Consider the following 23,924-nt stretch of genomic DNA (forward strand, 5'->3'; position numbering starts at 1 on the left):
GATGAGCGATATTTCACGAACCGTGATTTAATCACTGATATCAGAATGTCACAGGTAGTCACGGTTCCAAAAACGAATACAGAGCGTGACGGGATCACAGTTTGAACATTTCAAAGATCTTTTCAGGGCATATCATCGTCCTTTGCAATCGTAAATTATGAAGCCTGATGTTTTTATTGCTTTGGAACCTTTTTCGACTAACATAATTGCATATTTTCATGACAATCCCAGCATCGTAGGCAACTTCGCCTGCTTTAAGAAGTATTTTTGTAGGACTAGTTAAAAAATAAATACTTGCTACAAACAAATAATAACTACTGAATTACTGCATAATTGATGGTGACAATAAAATTCTAATTTTAAGCTTATCTTTGATAAACAACCCCAAAGAAATTCTTTCTATATTGAAGTTGCCGACCGAAGCAATAAATGGTACTGTATTATAAAAAATAAATGAAAACACGTCAGAGACATAATAATAATAGGCGAAAGATCAGCAATCTTTGGGCTTTCTTCACAGAAGTTGATGTAAATTATGCTACTTGTAATTTATGCAAGTTGAAATTATATTTCAAAACCACCTCTTCAAATTTGAGGAAACATTTGAAAAATCGATATCCTTCTGTTACGTTCCTAACTAAAGCTGAAACAAGGAAAAGAGTTGAAAATGTAAGAAAAATGGATGTGTTAATAATAATTTTTCATTAATTTTGCTTTGCTTTAAATGATAAGAGTGACCAATTCGAGTTGCAAAGATAAACGAACTAAGGTTCGGGTGATTCATACAAATATTAATAACAAGCAACATAAACAGTGATCACGTCACGCTTTAATTTCACTGATATCATAAAGTAACGTTCACGTTTCACAACGTGATCTAGAAATCACGGTATCGCTCATCTCTAGTCCTTATTTACTTTCCTTTTTATTATACACAGGGGTGAACAAAAAAATTAAAAGTGAAGTTGTATACGAACACTGAGATCTTTCCTCATCTTTTCTGAATATTTCCTCATTTTATTTATTGCAATATCAAATTTTGAAAAATTCGTATTTACAGAAATTGACTTCGCAGAATCATGAAATTTCTAACGTGTAATACTATTAGTAGAATTAGTACTAAAAAAAAACTTTTTATTACCACTCATTCATTTTAGGAGTTACGAATTTTTCCAAGCACCCCTTTGAATATATTTTTGATATTATTAGCATCACAACCAAGTTTCTCATCCCAGTCTTACCAATCTGGCGGCCACAGGCTCGAATCCTAAGAGGTTGAACGCTCTATTTTTTTTTTGTTTCACCAGTTATTGAATAATATTTGAATTTAGGAAATTTTTCGAACACAAGGAAATCGTAAATCATTTTGAAAATTACGCAGTATTTTTAATTGATGATTGAACATTTAGAACTCTAAACTCATCTAGCGTGTATATGAATATGAAGTGAACATGATAAAACACAGCCATAATAAAGACAATATAGTCTTATCTATGCAAGATTCTTTCCAATTTTAATTAATCAGTTCATTCCTTTTCAGATGTAACATTTTGATATGAATCATCGCGAAGGAAGTTACCAGAAATTCTACGGATTACCCTTATAAGTTCAAAGTCACACTTTGAATACCCTGGTATTTATTTTTCAATCGTATGTTATAAAATGAATGTTTGAGTTATATAACCGGCTGTATCGTATTGTAAAAAAATTTCGTGTTCATATTAAAATACTAATCCTGAGCCGAAGGGTCTCATCTTCTTATCACAATATCACGAATGTTCCACTAGAATGAAAGCACTTTTGAGTCAAATAGAGGCCCTATGATTCGGATATATGGCTGGTGGGGGCACCACTGTTCCTTGGGGAAGGTGCAACTCGTGCATTGGCAATACCGGAAGTAGATGTCGCACTTGCGTTGGAGATCTTTTCATCGAAAATCTGAAAAAAAAAACCTTGATAAAGTGACTAAAAACAACAACTTATCTCTAATTTCAAAGCATGAATCAAAACAGAAAGTATCTGCACAGGTTTGCTAGCAAAGGACGCATTCGAAAATGTATCTATTTGTGGTAATCGAATTTTGTTGATTTTATATAATGATTATTATTAATAATAGTAATAATAATAATGACAAAAGCAAACAAGCACCATCCGAAAAGCAGCATTGAGAGGACTACACTGTCGAGAAATAAAGCAGGCAGGGGTCTGACGGACATCATGGAACTTGCTAATGGGCAGATAGAAAGCTTATACAGGAATACTTCAGAGATCAAGCAAGTACATCAGAGGTCTACAAAATACTGTGTGAAGCAGACGAATTAACACCTTTACAACTTCACAAGGAGCAATTTTAATACAATCATCAGATAAACCAAGAAAAACTACAAAGATGGAGAGATAAGCCCCTGCATGGAAGACATTTCAACGAGGTGAACCAGGATCATGTCGATATTGAAGCGTCGAACTATTGGTTCACATCAGGTGCAATGTTTCCAGAAACGGAAGATTTTCTTTTAGCCATCCAAAATCAAGTGATGTCAATGGAGAATTACTGCAGGCATATCATAAAGGATCGAATGTGATTATGGGTGTTCAACGAATGAGACAATCCAATATATCACGAGAGGATGTCAAATGTTTGCAGGAAATTAATATAAAGAGAGACACGATGCAGTAGAAAAGATGCTACACCAAGAAATAGCAACCAAATTAAAACTAATTCATTCTGAAGAAAATGTCATACTACAAGTACCAACCGAAAACCATCCTGAAAAAAGAATGCTATAAACTTCACTGGAATCGTACAGTTTTGACTGATAAAAAAGTCCCTCACAACAGACCAGATATATTATTAGTCCATGAACATCAAAAGACAGCATTACTCATCGATGTAGCAATACCAAATAACAACAACCTGCGTCAAATGAGGTCGAAAAAATTTCAAAATATAGGGACCTCGAATTTCAGATAAAGCGTCAGTGGGGAATGACATCAACGAAAACTATTCCAATTATCATCTCAACAACTGGAATAGTACCAAAAAATCTAAAGAGGAATATCAAGCAACTAGTACTTAGTGAGTATATTTGTAATTTAATGGAATAAGCTGTTCTTTTAGGTACTGCAAGGACGGTGAGAAAATTCCTAAGAGGTGACGAACAGGTCCAAGGATCACGTGTAAGAGAACCAGAAATTCGACGAGAACCAGGGGGGCCACAAGGACCGGACACGACCGAGCTCTACCCTTCTGATATTTTAAATATCTGGGATTGAGTGAATGTTCCTCTTAGCGGGGAGTGAGAAAGCCGATGGCGAGGAGAATTTTATATCCTACGCGTATAGGCTAAAGTCGGGGATAATATTTATTGATCCTTTAGGACATTACAATTTATGTTATAACTTTTTCAATTACATAGTAGTAGTAGGGTTCGCTATCATTGTATAAAAATTTTTCATACTAAGCTGTTATCATTCGAATCTTCTTGATAACTAGCCAAGTGTACTCTTCAAACAAGTTTCCAAATTTACGAAACATACTCGGCACAACTATTTTTCCCAGAAACATATTTATGACTGGTACTTAAAACCTTCAGCACTCACCTGTTTTTCGTTCTCGGTGCGAAACATCCACAATGACAGGAACAAACGGAAGTTTCTTCTATTTCTAAGGAAGTGGTTTCTGTACAATGGTGGCCAAACTGACCGCTGAGAATTGAGCCATTGGCCGTGATGACATCGCCCTCCAAATGGACAGCACCCGCTAGAGCCTAAGCATTTGGCAATAATTAATGTGTATTCGATAACAATTATGAAGATAATAAATAACATAAAATTGGCAAACACCTGCATTTGGTAATGAATGAAGAAAATACAAAAATAAAAAGAAGTACGATTTCCAAGTGTGTAATATCATACGATATTAATTATCTATCTGGTTAATGTATCAACAAAAATGCCATCAACATAACCATTGTCAAAGAGAAGATTTCCACGCTATTTCATAGGAATCATAATCGAAAGTAAACCAAGGAGAATGCATGTCATCAAGGGAGAGTAGCGATGTACCGGTTTCAATGAAATCTTTTGGAAAACCATATACTATACGACATCAAAATACGAGCTGCCTGTTGGATATATTAATATTGTTTAACTTATACACTGCGCAAAAGAATTAACGCACATTATGGAAATCTCAAATTTATTCTACAACTGAAGGTGTTCTCAATGATAATTATTTTTATCAGAATTATGCATGCATATGTTATCCACTCTCAACGTTTTTCTTCAATACAGATGTTTTTTCCCAGCAGGAATAAAAAAAGATGAGATTATCAGATTTTGAATGTATTGGCTCCATTCTGAAATCAGTTGTTCTCGATCAATTCTAGTGATCAATAGTTTTTCTTTCGTTTGATTTTCTACACTCGATCGCTATGCAACGCGAAACACGCAATTTGACCCAAGAGGAATGTGACCAAGCGGTAGTTTTGCGAGAAGAAGGGTGGACATACACAAGAATTGCAGAAAGGTTTGGAGTTTCCCATTCAAGTGTGTCCAGAATGTTGCAGTGATTCAGGGAGACAGGTATGAATGTCCGAAGACCAGGACAGGGTAGACCACGGGAACCAACTGCCATTCAAGAACGTTACTTGAGAGTTTATTCGTTGAGACAACGGTTTGCAACCGCTCGCCTCCTTCAAAATCAGCTTGAGCAAACTCATGGGGTGCAAATTAGCACTCAGACAATAAGAAATCGCCTCAGAGAATATGATTTAAGGCCTCGTGTCGCGGCAAGAGGCCCAGCTCTTACCCCAGCCCATCGAAGGGCGCGTTTGGATTTTGCGAGAGAGCATATCCATTGGGAAGAGGCTGATTGGGAAAGAGTGCACTGAGCATATCTTTTATGTGGACGTCTGTATACAAGGGAACGTTGATCACAATGGTAGAGGCAGAATCTAGACTCATCTGTGAAGGGAACTCTTTTCCAATCAGCCTCTTTCCAATGGATATGCTCACTCGCAAAATCCAAACGCGCCCTTCGATGGGCTGGGGTAAGAGCTGGACCTCTTGCCGCGACACGAGGTTTAGTGTTTTTCGCATTGAAAAATGATGGTTGTCAGAACTGTTACACAAATTTGACAGATAATAGATGAATCCGAATACCAACATTTAATAATGAAATATAACCATGAAATTTGTGTGAAACTGCTTTTGTTCTACAAGGTATAGCAGAATGAACGGATTTGCCATAGAATTAGACTATTTATATTTATCAAATAAGGAAATGGGTAAATAAGATCAATTGAGAAATTAAAGTGTATTTGTTCAAAAAAGGACAACTTACTTGCATAGCTTGAGCTTCATCTCTCCTTTCGTCCTCCGTATTCATGGTAACGAAACGAAGAACGAGTAAATTCAGAGAAGCTGCTACAATGGCCAATCCGAAAAGTATAAATATAAGGGCGAACATTACATATTCAGGCTTTTTACTCAAAGCGTTATCTTTCTGTAGTGCCACCTAGGAAAATAATCATTTTATATGTATTGTGAATGATGTTATATAACAGAGTTGGTTATGAATATTGTATCAGTTCTTTTCAGAATTCACTAAGAAAAAAAATTGTATATCAAATCTGGCCCACAAATTTTCCATTTTTCTTACCATATCGCCGAATCCTATCGTTGTTAGAGTAATAAAGCAATAGTAAACGGAGTCGAAGTAACTCCATCCTTCATATCTTGAAAAAGCTGCTGCTCCTCCAGCTATTGTCAGTGAGCTCAACGTTGTCACAACACATATGAGGTCCAACTCGGAAGCGTTCGTTTGACGGCAGTGTAAAGAAGACTTTACAGATCTGATGATGACGCTGAGGGAATAAATGGAGGACTATATTTCAAGAAGCTGCAAGAATTTTTTCAGTATTTTTCGACAATTTGGTTTTACAGTGCCATTGTTGAAGAATATTTTTTTCGGCCATAACTCCAGAACGCCTGAAGCTATCGCTTTGCGACCCCAGATTTTTTCATGAAAATTCAATGAAATTGCTATTTCTGTTGAGAAAATTCTCTCATAATATTGAAATTTCGGAGAAAAATGAACAAATTACGAACTTCTAACTTAGCGCCCCCTATCGGAAGCAACTAAAACAAATTTATCATGAGTATATCTTTTCCTTAATCAAAAAGATGTTATCTCTCAAACGAGATCTAATTTGCTCAAAAATGTTGAGCCAAAATGAAATTACAGGCATTTCAATCAGTCAGATTTCTCCCTTCCACCTACCCTTATTTGATGTCGTAAAATCGAAAGTGACAATTCAAAAAGATAGAGAATTTTCCAAGGATTACAGTGATGATATTTTTTCTTCAACTTTATATGAAACATTTTCGAGTGAAATTTATTTTTCTACTCGACGGTAGCTATGACGCCCCGTAGCGGTAGAGGTATGAACTTCAAAACAATTTCCAGTGTGTTTTCTTGTACACTTTAGTGGTAAAAATTTTCACCGCAAGTTTCTACGATGAGTGGATCCTGAGATACAGCCGCTTACCTCGCTTAATTGCCCACCCTGTATATAGTTGGGACAGACCACACCACTGGGTTAGAAAAGATTGGCGTCAGAAAGAAAAAACATGGACTTTGGAAAAAATAATGTCCTTAACGCTTTAGTTAGAAGAGTCTAAAAATCATACTTGATGAAAAATCAGGCTTAATGAAGCAATTTGTAAAGGCTATCAGGGATATTTGACTGCCCACAAATAAGACAAATTCAATGAATCAAGTTGAACGAGAAGCTTGGACATTATTTGTTTCAATTGTAGAAAATTTTCTAGGCAAACATAAAGCTCAAAACTATGTTGAAATGGTTAACAAGATTCTTATTAGTTACGAATCCTTAGGGTGCAATATGAGTATTAAAATACACTGTTTACACAGCCACTTAGACCGTTTTCCAGAAAATTTGGGAGACACGAGTGAGGAACAAGGTGAAAAATTTCACCAAAATATTAAAGTTATGGAGGACAGCTACAAAGGAAAATGGGACTTGCACATGATGGCAGATTACTGCTGGAGTTTAAAAAAGGACTGTTTGAAAAAACATTCAAGAATGTCGCCAAAAAGAAGCTTCCGAAGTGTTGAGTGACTATTTGATTTCTTCAATGTTTTTAATTGTTTGTAAGTAGAACATAATATTGTTTTTTGTATAACTAAAATGAAAATTTTGTATACTACACTTACGGATGAGTTAAAATAATGTAACTTATATATCTCTAAAATTGTATCTTGAAAATTTGACCTCCTCCGTAAAAATGAATACGTTATTTGAATTCAGGACATTCAATTGATATAGAATCAGCACAAAAACTTCGACACCAAAACAGCTGTTTCCTTGTGTAATAGAAAATACCCTATGGAATAGGAAAAAGCAAGTCCCTCAGGATAAAATCTCAGATAGACAACATCAACGATTGGGTACTGAACACGAATGTTCAGTGAAGTGATCATAACACCCCAATGGCAGTGGTCCAAATCGTGAAGCTCGTTAAGGATAGAGCACAACTGGGAAAAGGAAACCCAGAAAGACCTCGAAAACGCTGGATGGATGAAATCTACCTACATGAGATGAGTTATGATGTGCAACAGACATTGTGCCTATAGTTGTCTGCATAATTGTTTTTTTCGTTGTTAAATTTTTTGGCTATTGCCATGCGTAACCCCCGATGGAATATCAAGCACCCCGGAGATTAGTTTGTCACTATTTGGAACCCCTGCACTAGATGATCAACTATCACCTCCAGAGGAGGGATTCAGGTCAATATTAGAATAAATACACGAAGGAATATCAGGAATGAGTGGTACATGTTTTAATTATGTGACAAAAATAAATATTCAACGTTTTAAGGAAATAACTAAAGGATTTGGATAACATTCCGATTCCACGAAAAAAATTAGGAAACTAATCAAGGCACTTTTCTTTCACTATAACTTTTATAAAGAATAATGATTAGGGATCAAACAGTATACCTGCTAAGTTTATTGACTCTTTCTCCAATGCTTTGGAACATGACGAGGCCAAGAGGAATCCCCACCATTGCATAAAACATAGTGAAGAGTTTTCCACCTACTGTGGCTGGAGTGGAATGACCGTAGCCAATGGTTGTGAGCACCGTGGTAGCGTAGTAGAAGGCCCCTGTGAATTTCCACTGTTGCCCGGCCCTGTGTGGTTCAGATTTCAGCACTATCGTTTCCAAGATACGAAAATCTTCGTTGCTTATGTTGTATTTTTTTCGAACTATTGCTTGGATTTCTATAATGAGGGAAAGCAGTTAGTAAGTATGTAATTAAACCTATTGGGCTAAATGTTCATTTCTAAAATATAGGAAAATTTCAATAACTTGTTTGAATAAATACTGAAAGCAATAAAAACAACTATTTAAACTCTCAAAAAATGCATTAATTTCCACCTTACCAAAAACAGGAGGATTTTAGACATATACAGTAAAAATACAAAAAGCAAGAATGCTATATGACATATTTTAAAATTGCTTCCTGTAATGTAGCAATACGTCTACTATTTACTAAAAAAAAATTGTTTGAAAATTCGACGTGATCCTTAAAAAGAGTCATAGCAGAGGTCAATTGCAACAAATTAAGTTCAGTCAACTAGAGGTCAAAAGTGGATTACGAAGCTGCAGGTGTTTTACGATTTTGCAGAGAATATCTGAGCTTTTCCCTAAAAGAATGAATGTGAAAATTCTATTGATACTTTCTTGAAAGCTGAAATATGGGTTCACTTCAGACAAAAACTTCGACCAAATTTCATACATTCTTAGAAATAAATCTTGCTTAGTCACCTATGTTTTTTTTTTTTTTTTGAAAGACTTTGTATCAGTTGTGTATTACTCGAAATAACTTCAGTGAACTTGGCGTACAGACTAGATAAATGTAGATTAATGCCTCGAAACTTTCGACGAAGTATTTCGATCGAAACCAAAGCATTCAAAAGTCGTTGTTGCATGATTCGACAAATACTCAAAGGCTCTCTAGGTGTAGACACAATCAGAAACCGATCTTGTGCATGAGTGGTAGATCTTGGGCGTCCACTTCTAGATATTTTGGTCACGTTTTCAGTTTCTCGATATCGATGGATGAGTCGGGAAACTACGCTTTCACTAACTTGAAAAAAATTCGCAACATCTCTCTGATTACGTTCCGCCTCAATCATACCAATAGCCTTATTGGCTTTATCCGCACTGAGTTTACGTCTAGCTATTTATGCAAAAGAAATTTTCAGAATTCGAATCAAAGTTGATTATAAAAACGTGAAACAACAACTGACCTAAAATTCTTAGTGAAGCCCCTTTTTCACGGTGATCGTAACTATCGCGATAGTACCTATCGAATAGTTTACTTGCGGTGACAGTTGCTGCGATAATTACTCTCAGTATCACACTATTATGATAGTACTATCACCGTAAAAATGAGCCTTAACACAAACGACTAGAAAATGCCTGAAACTGAAAAAGTTATCAAACAAAGAGCAAAAACACCATTCAGATATAAGAAAGTAAACATCTTATTTCTGATAAATGAACATTTGGTAGATAAGAATCGGAAGCTTTGGAAACGGTCACAAAATTCTTGAACTTCCACAATTTTTGTGGAGCAGTATCCTTGCAGAATTCAGATAATCATTTGTAAATTTTTTTCATCTAGAATATTCTTTTTTTGAAAGGAATATAATAATAATATTCATACAAGAAATGTTCAGATACGAGGCGTGTATTTTAAGTAAGGCCTCCAAGGCCATTGTATCGCCGCAAGTAGCGCTAGATGAAATCCGGCAACACTGTTGTATACGTTAGGCCCCCCCTCCACCAATTGACACCTGGTGGAGCTCATTAGGACGCTCAGTCTTGACGTAGCAGCCATTTGCAAAAAAAACTCCACCTATAGAAATTCATCGTCAATTGGAAGAAGTGTATGGTGATAAATGTATGGACGTGAAAAACGTTCGAAAATGGTGTAGAGAATTTTCTGCTGGTCGACTAAACGTTCACGACGAGGAGCGCAGCGGCAGGCCGTCACACTCGGACGAAACAGTGCGGAAAGTTGAGGCGCATGTGCTGAATGATCGCAGGTTGACTCCTAATGAGTTGGCCGAAAAACTCCAAGATGTGTGCAGTTGAGACTCTATTCATTCAATTTTGGTGAAAAACCTGCAATACCGAAAATTGTCAGCCAGGTGGGTCCCGAAAATGCTTACCCCGGAGCACAAAGTCAAACAACTTCACTCATTATGGAATTTGGTTGGGATGTGTTAAACCACCCTCCTTATAGTCCCGACGTCGCCCCAAGTGACTTCCTCATGTTTCCTGCTCTTAAAAAACATCTAGGAGGAATGAAATTTGCGAACGATGAAGAAGTTCATGAAGCGGTCATTTCGTTCTTGCGCGAGGCGGCGGGATCGTGGTTCGAGGAGGGGATACAAAAGTTTGTCGTACGAATGAGGAAGCTCATCGAAGTGAATGGCGATTACGAAGAAAAATAGCTTTGATTTCAAGCTTTACAGCAAAGAACAAAACTTAGTAAATAAATGTTATTTAATGTGAAAAAAATAAATGGAGACCTCACTTTAAATACACGCCTCGTATATAGGGTGATGCAAAACTTCTGTTTATGAGACACTCAAATAAAAAAAAACCACAACGTAAAGCATCGATAACTGCTCAATATGCAATACCATTAGTGGAAAGATCTATGTCTTATTTACCTTGAAGAACAATCTTCCTTTGATTCTCTGTCTTAGACTCGAGAGCATCAAAAACTGCTGCCCCGACAAGTAGATATGTAAACGTACAAACGATGAGAGATAACGTCCGAACGTTTTGCTTCTTCATTCTCTAGCGCGCATCATGCTGGGGCTGGGAGGCTCCCTCGCCGCTAGCTGCCTTCTGCGCGCCATAGCCAAACCCGTACCATCCACATCTCTACTCCTGAAAACCAAAACAATCGAATCAAATCAATTTATTCAGGAGAGTAATATACAAACATGTCTTCATAAGATATAATTAATGAATCTATACTGAGGATATCGAAAACATCATTGATATAAATAAAAAACAAGATGGGTCCAAGTACCGTTCCTTGTGGAACCCCAATCAAATCAAATCAATGTATTCAGGAGAGTAATATACAAACACGTCTGCATAAGATATCACTAATGCATCCATACTGAGGATATCGAAAACATCATTGATATAAATCAAAAACAAGATGGGTCCAAGTACCGTTCCTTGTGGAACCCCAATCAAATCAATTTATTGAGGAGAGTAATATACAAACACGTTTGCATAAGATATTACTAATGCATCCATACTGAGGATATCGAAAACATCATTGATATAAATCAAAAACAAGATGGGTCCAAGTACCGTTCCTTGTGGAACCCCCATGATTATAGGATTCGATCCACTATGATTTCGACCAGTTAGATAATCCGTGAAAAGTCTAAGAGCTACTCCCCTAATACCCATCTGTTCCATTTTTCGTAACAATCTGGTGTTGTTTACCGTATTAAATGCTTTCCCGAGGTCTAAATATGCAGACATACATTTTTTAATTTTATAGCAATTTTCCAAGCACCAACTAGTTTATTTACTGCATCTTCGGTGAATCGATTTTCCCTGAACCCGAACTGACCCCGCGATAAAATCCCATTTTTTCCCAGAAAGTTTACTAATCTTTTTCAAAAGAAATCCAAGGTTTGGCAACTTTTGCTCTCCTAGTGTCATCAGTTGTTTTACGTCCTTTGGCGCGCTTGAAGTTTGTTTTCTGAATTTCTGATATATTTAGATATTTATTTCGATAGGTATATTTTGACTTAATATGAAAGGTTGATTCATTATGGGGCGTAAGAAGTCCGTGCTTTGTGGGGAAATGTCCTCCGAGTGATATCTTACAGGACTCGATCATTAATAACTTGACGGGTGTTGGTTTACAGATCTTCAATAGTCTGAAGATTAAAGGCATGAACACGATCCTTCACATAAAGAAAATCCCTAACTAGGAGGCACAAGGTCTTGGTGGCCAATTCACATCGGCGGAATGAGGATTTATCTTGCAATAAAACCAAAAAAGACCTGAAGAAATCAGGATCAGAGTGGAAAAAGCTAGAGCCACATTTACTAAAATGAAAAAGATTTTCTATGGACGGAGAAGGCACATTGAGAAGAAGAAGAAGAATGGACGAGGTCTAAGCATTAAGATAAAAATTCGCCTTGTGAGATGTTACGTGCTGTCAGTTCTTTTCTACGGAAGTGTGGACATTAAATAAGATCGATACCAAAAGAATAGAGCATAGCATTTGAGATGTGGATGTACCGTAGAATACTAGGAGTATCGTGGACAGATAGAGTAACGAATTGATACTGACTAATAAAAAGCGCAAACTGCAATACCTGGGACATATTATGAGGGGAGATGGAACACATGGTTGAAGAACTTGAGACAACTGCCAATTGTTTAGATCTACTGTATCGAAAATAGGCATAAATTTGATGATAGCCAAACTTCGGAACGAAGACGGACACTGAAGAAGAAGAAAACCAAAACAGATTATGTTGTGTGGCTTGTTGTATCATTCTGATGGAGCCACATTCTTCTCTTCTCTCTTCAAATTCCATATCATTGATTTGAGTCTAAAAAACTCGGTTATCATTTGGCTATAGCAATGAGAATTGACGGTTTTACTGACACCTTCTTCATTTTCAAATAAGTACAGGATAATAACTTCGCAAGACTAAATTACACATCATACAGTGAATTTTTGAGGGTTTACATAGCCACCGAATGAAAAAGAATGGAGATGCAAATCCAGATGCAAAGTAAGCCATAGAGAGCCGTAAGAGAGGCCCAAAGTTTGTGCACGTCGAGAAATGGATAAATTTGGATCTTCTTCAATAGCTTTCACTTGAAGCAGCAATATTTTCAGTCGAACTTGCATTTCGATGATGTATGGGCCTTAAGACATCTGTAACAAATCCAGTCTCTTTGAATTTTTTTCTGCCTCAACAACTGTATGCTCAGATGGACTATTGTATCGGCGATATTCAGCCTGTAATGTATCAAACGTATTCATTACTACAGAATCATTAATTTTGTAGTAAGTTTTTACAAGTTCAGCACTAGATTAACGATCCATATTGTTAAATGGCTAACCTTCAACTAAACATAGGACTCTTCGGATGCCATTTCAGTTTGTCACATATGATGAAATATATCGACAAATATAATATCGACAAATATAATATTTTGAATAATTCCCAGCATGGCTTCAGATCTGGCCGTTCAACCCAAACGGCAGCTGTTCAATTCACTGAATACATATACGAATGTCTTGATAACGGGTTTCATGTTGCTGGATTGTTTTTTGACCTTTCAAGAGCTTTTGACAGTCTCTCTTTTGACTTTATAATAGAAAAATGTTATAACTTGGGTTTCAGGGGTATATTTCGGGAGTGGTTGAGGAGCTATCTCGCGGGAAGGGCAGCAAATGTCAAAGTCGGGGATACTCTATCATCTGAGTACACTTTAAAATTAGGAGTATCACAGGGATCCGTCCTTGGACCTCTGTTGTTCCTTATTTTTATCAATGACCTTCCTGCAAGTGTGAAAGATGAATTGTTCAGTTTTTGTTCCCAAAACGAGTTACCATCATTCTCGAAGATGTGTTTAATTATTTTGTTTGCTGACGACACATCGTTTGCTGTTAGGGTTTCTTCTTTCGAAGAGCTCCAAATATTGTGCGAGTTTCTACTTGATTGTTTTGTAAAATGGTGCCGTACAAATAATCTTGTAATTAATATCGGAAAGACTGAATGTATTCATTTTTCATTGGGTAAATATAGTAAGAAACTCGTTCTTCAACATCTAGATACTGTAACCACATCTAAAGATTGTGTAAAATTTCTTGGAATTTTTCTGGATGAAGGTTTAAGATGGTCCAGTCACATTGATTTGGTCTGCGGTGAATTGAAAAGTTCATTTTTCGCTATAAGTAGAGTAAGACACTTGTTTCTCATGTCATCGTTGATCAATATTTATTACAGCTTAGTATATAGCCATATATCTTACAACATCCTACTTTGGGGAAATTCTTCAGAGGTTAGTAGGGTCTTTATTATTCAAAAGCGGATTCTGCGCATGATATTTGATATAACAACAAGGACGTCTTGTAGACCAGTTTTTTCACAAAATGGTATTCTCACGCTGTCTTGTATTTTCATTTATAAAACCTTATTATATATTAAGGAAAAAGAAAATAGCATCACAAAATTATCAAGCTTTCATAATTACCATACAAGAAGTGGGGGAGTGCTGTTTGTGCCAAAACACAGAACAACAAAATTTGAAATGTCGCCCACATATCAGGGCATAAAATTGTTCAATCATTTACCTTCCCATATTACGTCTCTGAATCTTAGAGAATTGAAGGCCAGTGTGAAAGCTTTATTGTTAAGAAATTGTTATTATACTGTTGGTGAATTTTTAAACGATACATTTGATAATTATTCATGTTAACTTTTTTCTTTTTTTTTTTTGTGACTTATCTCACTCATAATTGTATGTCTTATGAGATCAATAAACGATTATTATTATTATTTTTATTATGTGATTGAAACAGGGCTATGAAATGGATATCATGGATAACCCAGTACAATCATAGCCGTCTTTATTATACAGTATGGTGCAACGAAAACTTAACTCCTAGATTTTCCGGCTTTAAAATGAAAATGTGGAAAATGGCTCGAACCCATCAATTTCTGTTTCGAAGGGGAACAACTTTTCCGCTCTTAGCATCCCCATAACTGTAACCCTCCAAAGGGGATGAGTGCAACCCCTTGATGAGAGGTGTTACGATACCTCGTTGTGAAGACCTTATCGAGTACACTCTGATCCTGAAATGTCGCTTCAAAATATCCATCGATAACGAAATGTAAAATAGTGGAAGAGTACTTACTACTACTCGTAAATACCTTTGAAATGTGTCGGATACGAATAATATTCCCGAGATAAATTCCACATTGCCTCTTTCGCTATTTACTCTGTTGTTTCATTATCGATGGATATTTTGAAGGAAAATTTTGAGGTCAGATAGTACTTGATACGATTTTCAAAATAAGTTATCGCAACACCCCTCATCCCTATTCAAAATCAAAGGGTTGTGCTCAACCCCTTTAGGGGGTTGAAGTTAAGGGATGAAGAAAGCGTAAAAGTTATTCCCCCTCGTGTCAGAAATTGACAGTTTGCCACATTTTCAATTCAAAGTCGAAAAATCGAGGTGTTAAGTTTTCGTTGGACCACCCTGTATAAAGACTATACACATCCTCTCTCTCGCCACTATGAATCAGAGTTAGAAAAACGTTGCTAAGGTATTTTGCTCGAGTCTATCTAATTAACCACAATACAAAATAAATAGTAATTAATATTCATAAATATATGTTTATACACTGTCAATAAATTTCTATCGAGTAAGGGTCAGAACAATACGAAATGCTATCTATTCACCTCTCAATTGGAGTAAACATAACTCGCCGTAGTGGCCTTTAAAATATTTTTAATTCACTTATCGCGGGTTTGGAGACAGACATAGTTTCAAAATTTGATTAGAAATTGAAAATACACTAATTATCAATTTCATTAATAATGAGTTATCTTGTAAAATAGTTGCCAGTATTTGTGAAATGGTAAAGAATATTTCAAAGGTCAATACATGATCATTCATAAAGTCCCTGTACTTTTGTTTTCATAGCTAAAATCTTGAACTGTTAATAAAACTTAAAATATAAAATGATTCATAAAATTGTAACAATTGTGATCCTTGATAATCCAGGGCAGCTCAGGCCTTCTCTGTATTGCATTTATTTAAGTCAAGCTTTCAATACTAAATGAATTTTCCATGACCATTTCATTATCATCATTTTTTCTAGAACACTACCTTGATCCAATTGTCATGCATCGCTTTTTTATTTGATAATATTTCCATTTATTGATATTCTAAATTTTCAAATTGAAATACAGAAGAACGTGTAAAAAAAAATCTAAATGGCATGTTATTTATTTTCTCATCAAAATGTAAAAATTTCAAAGAAAGAGAAATTCGTCAATGAAATAATTGAGATGCGATTGATTAACCTTTCAAATTTCATAGTAATATAAACCAAAAACTATAAATTTTTTCATGAAAAAAAAAAACAGTAATTTAATTTTGAACTGCAATACCAAACTCTCTTCCAAAAATTGAAAGAATCGATTCAGCCAATTCCTCACACAACCAAAATGAATCTGCACTGAAGAACCTAGTGAAAAAGGAAAGATTGTGAAGCATTGCTGGTAATCGATTGGCTTGAGTTCTTATGTTAACTGAACCTTTGAAAAACCCTAAGACCTAAGTTTTTATGCAAAAAACGGTGTAATCCCAGCAAACCATGTTGTTATATGCGCCTTCCCGTTACATAACATCCCTAAGAAATGAGGTATATACCTGATACATCTCAAAACTAATGTATCTGATACATAACATTTCATATATCCATGAAATTATTTGACTTATTCATATATCATATATGTAACATTGTTATATTACTGAAGTTACGTATATGATACATCTTCCAGCATCCCTAAAAACAATATAACTCTGATATCTACTAGTGTGTAATATAGTTACATATCATATATGTAACATTCGCAATATATATTTTACATTGCTAATATTATGTAAAAGCTATGTAAATATAGCATATTCATGATATATTACTCAGATCTATACAAGTACCTACTCTTATAATACATAACCTTTATTAAAGTTGAACTGTTTAGAGATTTTTGCCAGGACTAGTGCAGTGAAAAGTGATATGCATTTTCTAACTTTTGATTGTTAGTTAGAAGTGATGAACTATAATAATAATAATATTCAATATTCTTTGATTTTTCATCAATTCCGGATTACTTTCATCGTGGAAATATGTGAGATAAGAAGTGAAAAACTGTAATAATAATATTCAACATTCGATGATTTTTCACCAATTCCAGATTAGTTTCATAGTGAAAATATGTGAGGTAAGTGAATATAAGTATACTTCGACAACGTAACTACATTTAGATATATAAATGCTGTTGTATGTGCCTTTCATTTTGCTTTTGTACTTGCATGCCTGTTAATAGCATAGGTATATTTGCTGCATGTTTTTGTGGATCGTTAATGGAATGTATGCATGGTTTCTGTCTTCTTCATTCAAATTATATGCATTTTGATATTTTTCCTTTTTATGGTAATTTGCATTTGGGTGTATATAGTTCTGAAGTAATACCACAATTGTTTTATCATCTAAATAAGAAGTATCTGAATAGTGCGCTAGTTTTTACTACTTAGACTATTTTTCTGCTATACTTTATTTATGTTTGTGATGTATATACCTATGTTATTCTCTGCTATTCGTGAAATTAAAACATCTAGATTTCATATATGCACAATACACTTTTCTTCCATCATTATTAATGACCAATGTCAGATCACATAAGGATGCTTTTTGAAAAATAGATTCTGATAAGTTTAATCAAATGTTTTAGTATGATATAAATAATTTTGCTGTTTCAGAGTGAGGAATCACCTCCTGAAGTTTACTCATGTATTCAAAACTTTCATAACTTTATATTATGTAAGAAATTTGTTATTTATCCAATCAGGAAACCTCGTTACTGAGAATTTTAATTGTAAATACCATTTTTTAATAACATTCCAATATGTTTAGGTTTTGCATCTCAATCTTTTATCCAATGTGCAGACTTTGAGAAGATAGATATCAGCCGAGTGGATAAGGCTCGCCACATTGAGGATCAAGAGACAAAAATAAGTTTTGGTTGATGTAGGTACTTTGATTACATTAAAAATTTTCAATAATTCTATGATCTTTCATTTAACAAACACCCAATTGTTAAATTAGTAAATCCTGTTTTACTATTCATAAATTATTTGTAATATTTCAAATGTGGTGCATACCAAACGTAGGAATCTGGTTTTTGTTGAATTTTCTAGGTTCAAAATAATAATATTGTTGACTAAAAAATATCTTTCTAGCAAAAAATGAAAGATGGAGTTTAAATATATATTTTTGGAATGCACCTTAATTCATAAGTATCTCTTTTCATGTAATTTATAAGTGATATATCTCTTATTAATTGATGTTGGCTAGATACCAGCAGTTTTAGTTTCAATTGGTATTGTGTATCATTTGTTATATTTTTGTTTGGAAGGTATTGAAAAAAATTCCAACAAATTCACTAAAACATAATTTGTGTGGTGTCGGCTTATTTAGATTTTTTATATGTAGTTTGATTAGTTTTTCCTCCAGAAAGAATTGTACAGGTATGTATTGTTTTCGAATTGCATAGAGAATTTATTTCTTTTTCCTCCAGAAAGAATTGTACAGGTATGTATTGTTTTTGAATTGCATAGAGAATTTACTTCTGAGTACCTATATGTAATATAAACATTCAGATAACTATTACATTTTTCTTATGTCTCTTGTTTGTAGCAGATATATTTCTTTTGGTTGTATCACATAGAACGGATAAATTTTTTTATATTGCATGGTGAACTTTTTACTGAGTATATATTATGTAATATAACCATATATAGGTTGGCCCAGTTCTTGTAGAGTAACTTGGTGTATTCACTTTTAGGATGAAAGCGTCATAGTCACTTTATAGGTCAATAAATTCACAAAAACATAAGGAGGTTATTGACATCAGCTTGTTCAAAATTAAAGATTTTATTTATAAATCTGGTAACTTGAACAACCTCGATATAACTTCCTTATTATGAAATTACGACCCATATTCATATTATGTTTTCATCTTAAAAACTGAAAACTCTCACAACTGTTATTCTACAAAAAACTGAGCCAGCCTGTATATATTTATATTACATAAAAAGGATGTACCATAAATATTACAGATGTAATATACCAGCGATGTATCATGTATGTTACATGAAATGTAACAGCTACGTATATGATACATAAAGGATGTACCATAAATATTACAGATGTAATATACCAGCGATGTATCATGTATGTTACATGATCTGTACATGATACATGGCAATTTTGTTACATGTTATGTAACGGAAGGCGGACATAGAGCGGTCGTTGAGCGGTACTAGAAAGGCGCGTGTATGTTACATTGTTATGTAACATAGATCGTTGTAATATATATGTTATGTCTATGATACGTATTTGTGTTTGCTGGGATGTCGTTTGCGAAAGGCCTAATTTCCAAGATCGACGAGGACCTGGGTTTTCGTCAACACTACAGACTACATCAGCAACATTCTTAGTTGTTTTTTCGGTTTCGATTCTTCACATCACTAACTTGGCGCAACAGCGCAACTTGCCGGTCGTCATGAAGTACCTTCATGACGACCCAAAAGTGCTTAAGTTTTGCGAACTGTGACTGCAAAATTTTTCCCATTTTTGTAGTAAATTATAACAATCTCAATGCATTGTTGAAGCATGTATCATTCCATAATTTCGTAGTTGGTACTTATGTCAAATGTCGAAAGATGACAGCTTCCCAGATAGCGGGCTATTCAAAATGAAACCTCTTACAGTCAAACAATTTCTATAAGAGGTGAGACATATTTAAATTCAATGATATTGCCATTGGAATTGAAATTTCGAACATTTCAGTATTTTAGAATCAGTTGAAGAACTCTACCTACCGCAAAAATTTTCAACCAGGTAATTTTTATCTGTGAAAATATTTGATAATATATATCAAATCATTATATACATTGTGTCCGTAAAGTATGTAACAAATTCATTTTTAGCTAAACAGGCCATTTTAAGTAATAATCCTAAAACACGACCATTTTTGATTTTAATTTACCGTATTTTATATTGAATGAATGATGAAGGATGAATTACTTTCGAGTAATGACGTCACCATCATTTTTTTTTAATGGAACACCCCCATTTTGTCTCAATTTTCCGATTACTCAAGCTGAGTTGATTCCAAAAATCACATGTTGATTCCAATTGGTACAGGGTGGATAAAAATACAATAGTTTTATGTGTGCTCATAAAGTAACGCGTAACATTCTTTATTAGTTAAATTAACAATATTATCAAAAATACTTATTGTCTAGCGACAAGTGGTTTGAATGTAACACCCTGTACTTTGTTACATTTAGATATTAATAAAAATGAGCTGTTTCCAAACATGTTTGGTACTTGTGGTCTAGCACTAGCAGACAGAATATGAAAGAAATTATTTCTTATCAATTTAAAAAAACATAGTCGTCTAGTTTTTTGTGAAATGTCATTATTTGTTTAGTAATTTATTGGTGTTCAATGACAGTTTACTACTACAATATTTTTGGTATTCGTGAATGTTTTAATTATTGCTTAGATTTAATATTTTTTGTATTATTTTTGTCCACGGTAATCGGAAAATTGAGACAAAATAGGGGTGTTCCGTTTGAAAAAAATGACTGTGACATCATTACTCGAAAGTAATTCACCCTGTATATTAGATCATTATTTTAAAATACGGTAAATTAAAAACGAAAATCAACGTGTTTCAGGATTATTTCTTAAAATGGTCTGTTTAGCTAAAAATGAATTTAATCCATACTTTACGGACACAGTGTATATTATCAATTCAAAAAATGTATTTTAAGGAAATTGCACTTCCGAATCTTGAAGAAAAAAATATGTACTTTAACTACTATAAGATGTAGTTAACTGAAGCTCGAACATACATAAGGAAATGGCTTGATTTTGTGTAGCTATCTTCTCTGAGAAACTTTGCGTATGCATGGATATATGCACTAACTTCTCATTAAATATTTAATATTCATTTATGAGGTACGTTCTCAAGGCGATTGATTCTGAATTCTAGGAGACATTTCATTGAACCACATCCATGCTTTCATTCCTTCTTTTCAAACTGTACCTATACATATTCAGTCTTGTTGGCATCCTATGACTTTTCCATTCAAAGAGCGACAATACTTTGACTTCTAAGTTCTGCAGGAAAGAAACTGGTACTATACCAGAAAAAATATCACCCTGTGAAGTTACATCCAAAATCAGCATGCTATCAGAAAAAACTTGGAAAAAATCAAACTTTAACACCCTGTACCTTAAAAACAAAGCGTTTGCAGGCCTATGCTCCAGAAATCTATTCAAGCTATGCGGCATATAGATTTTACTGCGGAAGAAAATTAAAAACTTGCTGTATAAATTCAGGTCAGGATTCGGAAAAGTATTTCTCTAGAATATCACTAATTCTACAAATCTTATTGAATCTGAAGAAATGAAAATAAAAAAATAATTCTTCAATTGGATTCTTAGATTTTGCATCGCAAAATTTATTATCGTATAAAATTATCCAGTAGAACATAAAGAATCCATCTATAATTGCGAATGGATTCACCCTTAGAGGGTTAGTGTCATTCGGTTAAGCCGGTTAATTCATAAAAAGAGGTAGGAACACCCCTTTCTCTTCGGCATAACACTGCCACAATGTATAACCTGAAGTAATACTAATTTTCGGTCTTTCACCCCTTGATCCATATCTGAATTTGACTGTTTACTGAAAATAGCACATTTCAACATTTTTGAAAATCAGAATATATGAATCAAAAAGTCTCTCTCTAATCACACATTGCACATGCACATACGTTCAGAAATAATCGAGATATTCGGAAAAATGGGTATATTGATGGAATCCCAAAGGATTACAAAAGCGGAAAATATGCAATATTGATGCGAACGTTTTGAACGAAATAATTCAATCTTGCGAAAGAAATATAAATATTTCCTCTTTTCTCATATTTAAACGTTTTCGCACTCAAGCTTTTTTTTACCTGTGCTAAACTGCATTCGGAAAAATTCCTAGTCCTACTGGATCTGCTCTTCCAGTATAGCTTCCGTATCCACACTCAGCATCACAAATATGGAATTGTTTCGATTTTTACATAATAACAAAAAATGTTCTCTCGAATAGTTCACGTTAGGGGTTTTATTTACCAAAACTACTATGCAGATTGAAGAACCAAAACGTACACGCGGTTTTCCGATCGATAACGACGTCGCAGTGACGTAACGGAGTCATCTCTCGCAGATTCATCTCAGAATCAGTAGGTTGTGTGTATGGACCACACGCAGGAGCGGGAAATTCAAAATTTAGCCGCAGTGGCGATAAGGCGTTCTGGGTCAAGACTGAAAATCTTGATGATTACATCAAAACTTATGGTTAGCGTGATATACACACCAGAAAAATTAGGGGAAGGAAAAAATTATCAAATTATATGAAGTTTATGGTCTGTCAATAATGGTATACCTAAATAAATTTAATATATATGTATATTTTTTTGATCTAGAGAAATACAAAAAATTATCAACTTCAAACAAGTAAGCATGTGTAGATGTTCTCTTAGTACTAGCAGAAAACATTCCAACATTTGTGGCCGTATTTCGGCAATAACACGGCGAATGTTGTCTTCCAAATGGTCAAGGGTTTGTGGCTTATCCGCATAGACCAATGATTTTACATAGAAAGTGGTCTAGCGGTGTTAAATCACAAGATCTTGGAGGCCAATTCACAGGTCCTTCTTCTTCTTCCTCTTTTATTTAGGTCGTAAACTGTTCTTCTTCACGGTGTCTTTACCGAGGTGGATACCCAGCTCTCCAGCCACCTTTTTCTTGGTCTTCCTACGTCTCTCCTTCAATTCACAGGTCCAAAACGTGAAATTAGGCGGTCACCAAACGTGTCTTTCAATAAATCGATTGTGACACGAGCTGTGTGACATGTTGTGCCGTCTTGTTGGAACCAAAGCTCCTGGACATCATGGTTGTTCCATTCAGGAATGAAAACGTTAGTAATCATGGCTCTATATCGATCACCATTGACTGTAACGTTCTGGCCATCATCGTTTTTGAAGAAGTACGGACCAATGATTCCACTAGCCTATTAAGCCCACCAAACAGTCAGTTTCTCTGGATGTAACGGTGTTTCGACATACTCTTGATTATTAGCTTCACTCCAAATGCAGCAGTTTTGTTTGTTGACGTAGCTATTCAACCAGAAGTGCGCTTCGATTTTGTCGACAATAAAATGGACGTAGTGCGCGATACAAATTCTGCACAGAACCATTATTTTCGAAATGAAATTGCAATATTTGCAAGCGTTGTTCAGCCGTGAGTCTATTCATGATGAATTGCCAAACCAAACTGAGAATAAATCACTTGACAGCTGTTAAATCGGTCGCCATCTCGAACAGTAATGCCAAATTAAAGTTATGTACCTCGAAAAAAACACCCTTTATATGGATAGCTTGGAAACCACCATGAAATTTATCATATAAATTGGACAAGTATTCACCAAGTGGTCAATGGTTTCTTCTACACCACACTCACAAAGTGGGCTATCAAAGATATTCCATTTGAAGAGCATACTATTACAACGACCATGACCAGTCCTAAGTCGATTTAAAATACACCAAATTTTCCTAAATTAGACTTTTGTTGAAGACATTACAAGAACTCCATTCCGAACGCCAAATTTCCTTGTCTCTTTCATTAGACTGACGGAAGGTTTCAATCCATGATGCATGACTTTAATCTGGAAGTTCTAGTATCTGGAAGGTAAGATAAAATTGGAAATAAGTTCGGATAGAAATTAAATTTTTCCCAAGATTTCTTGACTGAGACCTGTCTACGAATATGAGGCGGAAGTATATGTGATAGAACTGGTAACCAATCTAAAGGTGTAGATCTAATAGTTCCACTGAAAATTCTCATAGAAACGTTAAGCTGTGCATCAATTTTATAATCATGAGGACTATTGAGACAAA

General features: G+C 34.8%; 1 protein-coding gene across 1 annotated transcript; it reads right to left on the reverse strand.

Annotated features, from left to right (window-relative positions):
* Positions 1 to 949: 949 nt before the first annotated feature.
* Positions 950 to 22,172, reverse strand: LOC123673178 (two pore potassium channel protein sup-9). Its single transcript, XM_045607636.1, has 7 exons — positions 21,936 to 22,172; positions 10,776 to 10,998; positions 8,027 to 8,309; positions 5,663 to 5,867; positions 5,345 to 5,518; positions 3,601 to 3,767; positions 950 to 1,938 (listed from the first exon to the last, which is right to left on the reverse strand). Exons 2-7 carry the CDS (start codon positions 10,900 to 10,902, stop codon positions 1,806 to 1,808), a joined length of 1,089 nt encoding a protein of 362 aa, XP_045463592.1. The 5' UTR covers positions 10,903 to 10,998; positions 21,936 to 22,172; the 3' UTR covers positions 950 to 1,805.
* Positions 22,173 to 23,924: the final 1,752 nt, after the last annotated feature.

This window comes from Harmonia axyridis, chromosome 2, assembly GCF_914767665.1.
Source record: "Harmonia axyridis chromosome 2, icHarAxyr1.1, whole genome shotgun sequence".
NCBI classification, from domain to species: Eukaryota; Metazoa; Arthropoda; class Insecta; order Coleoptera; family Coccinellidae; genus Harmonia; species Harmonia axyridis.

What these genes read in the sequence shown, in the direction of transcription:
- LOC123673178 (XM_045607636.1), bottom strand. Translation starts at nt 10,902, where the DNA reads ATGAAGAAGCAAAACGTTCGGACGTTATCTCTCATCGTTTGTACGTTT. An exon ending in CGATAGGATTCGGCGATATG is followed by an intron (nt 5,519 to 5,662) that starts GTAAGAAAAATG and finishes TTATTTTCCTAG; the next exon opens with GTGGCACTACAGAAAGATAA. An exon ending in ATGAAGCTCAAGCTATGCAA is followed by an intron (nt 3,768 to 5,344) that starts GTAAGTTGTCCT and finishes CCAAATGCTTAG; the next exon opens with GCTCTAGCGGGTGCTGTCCA.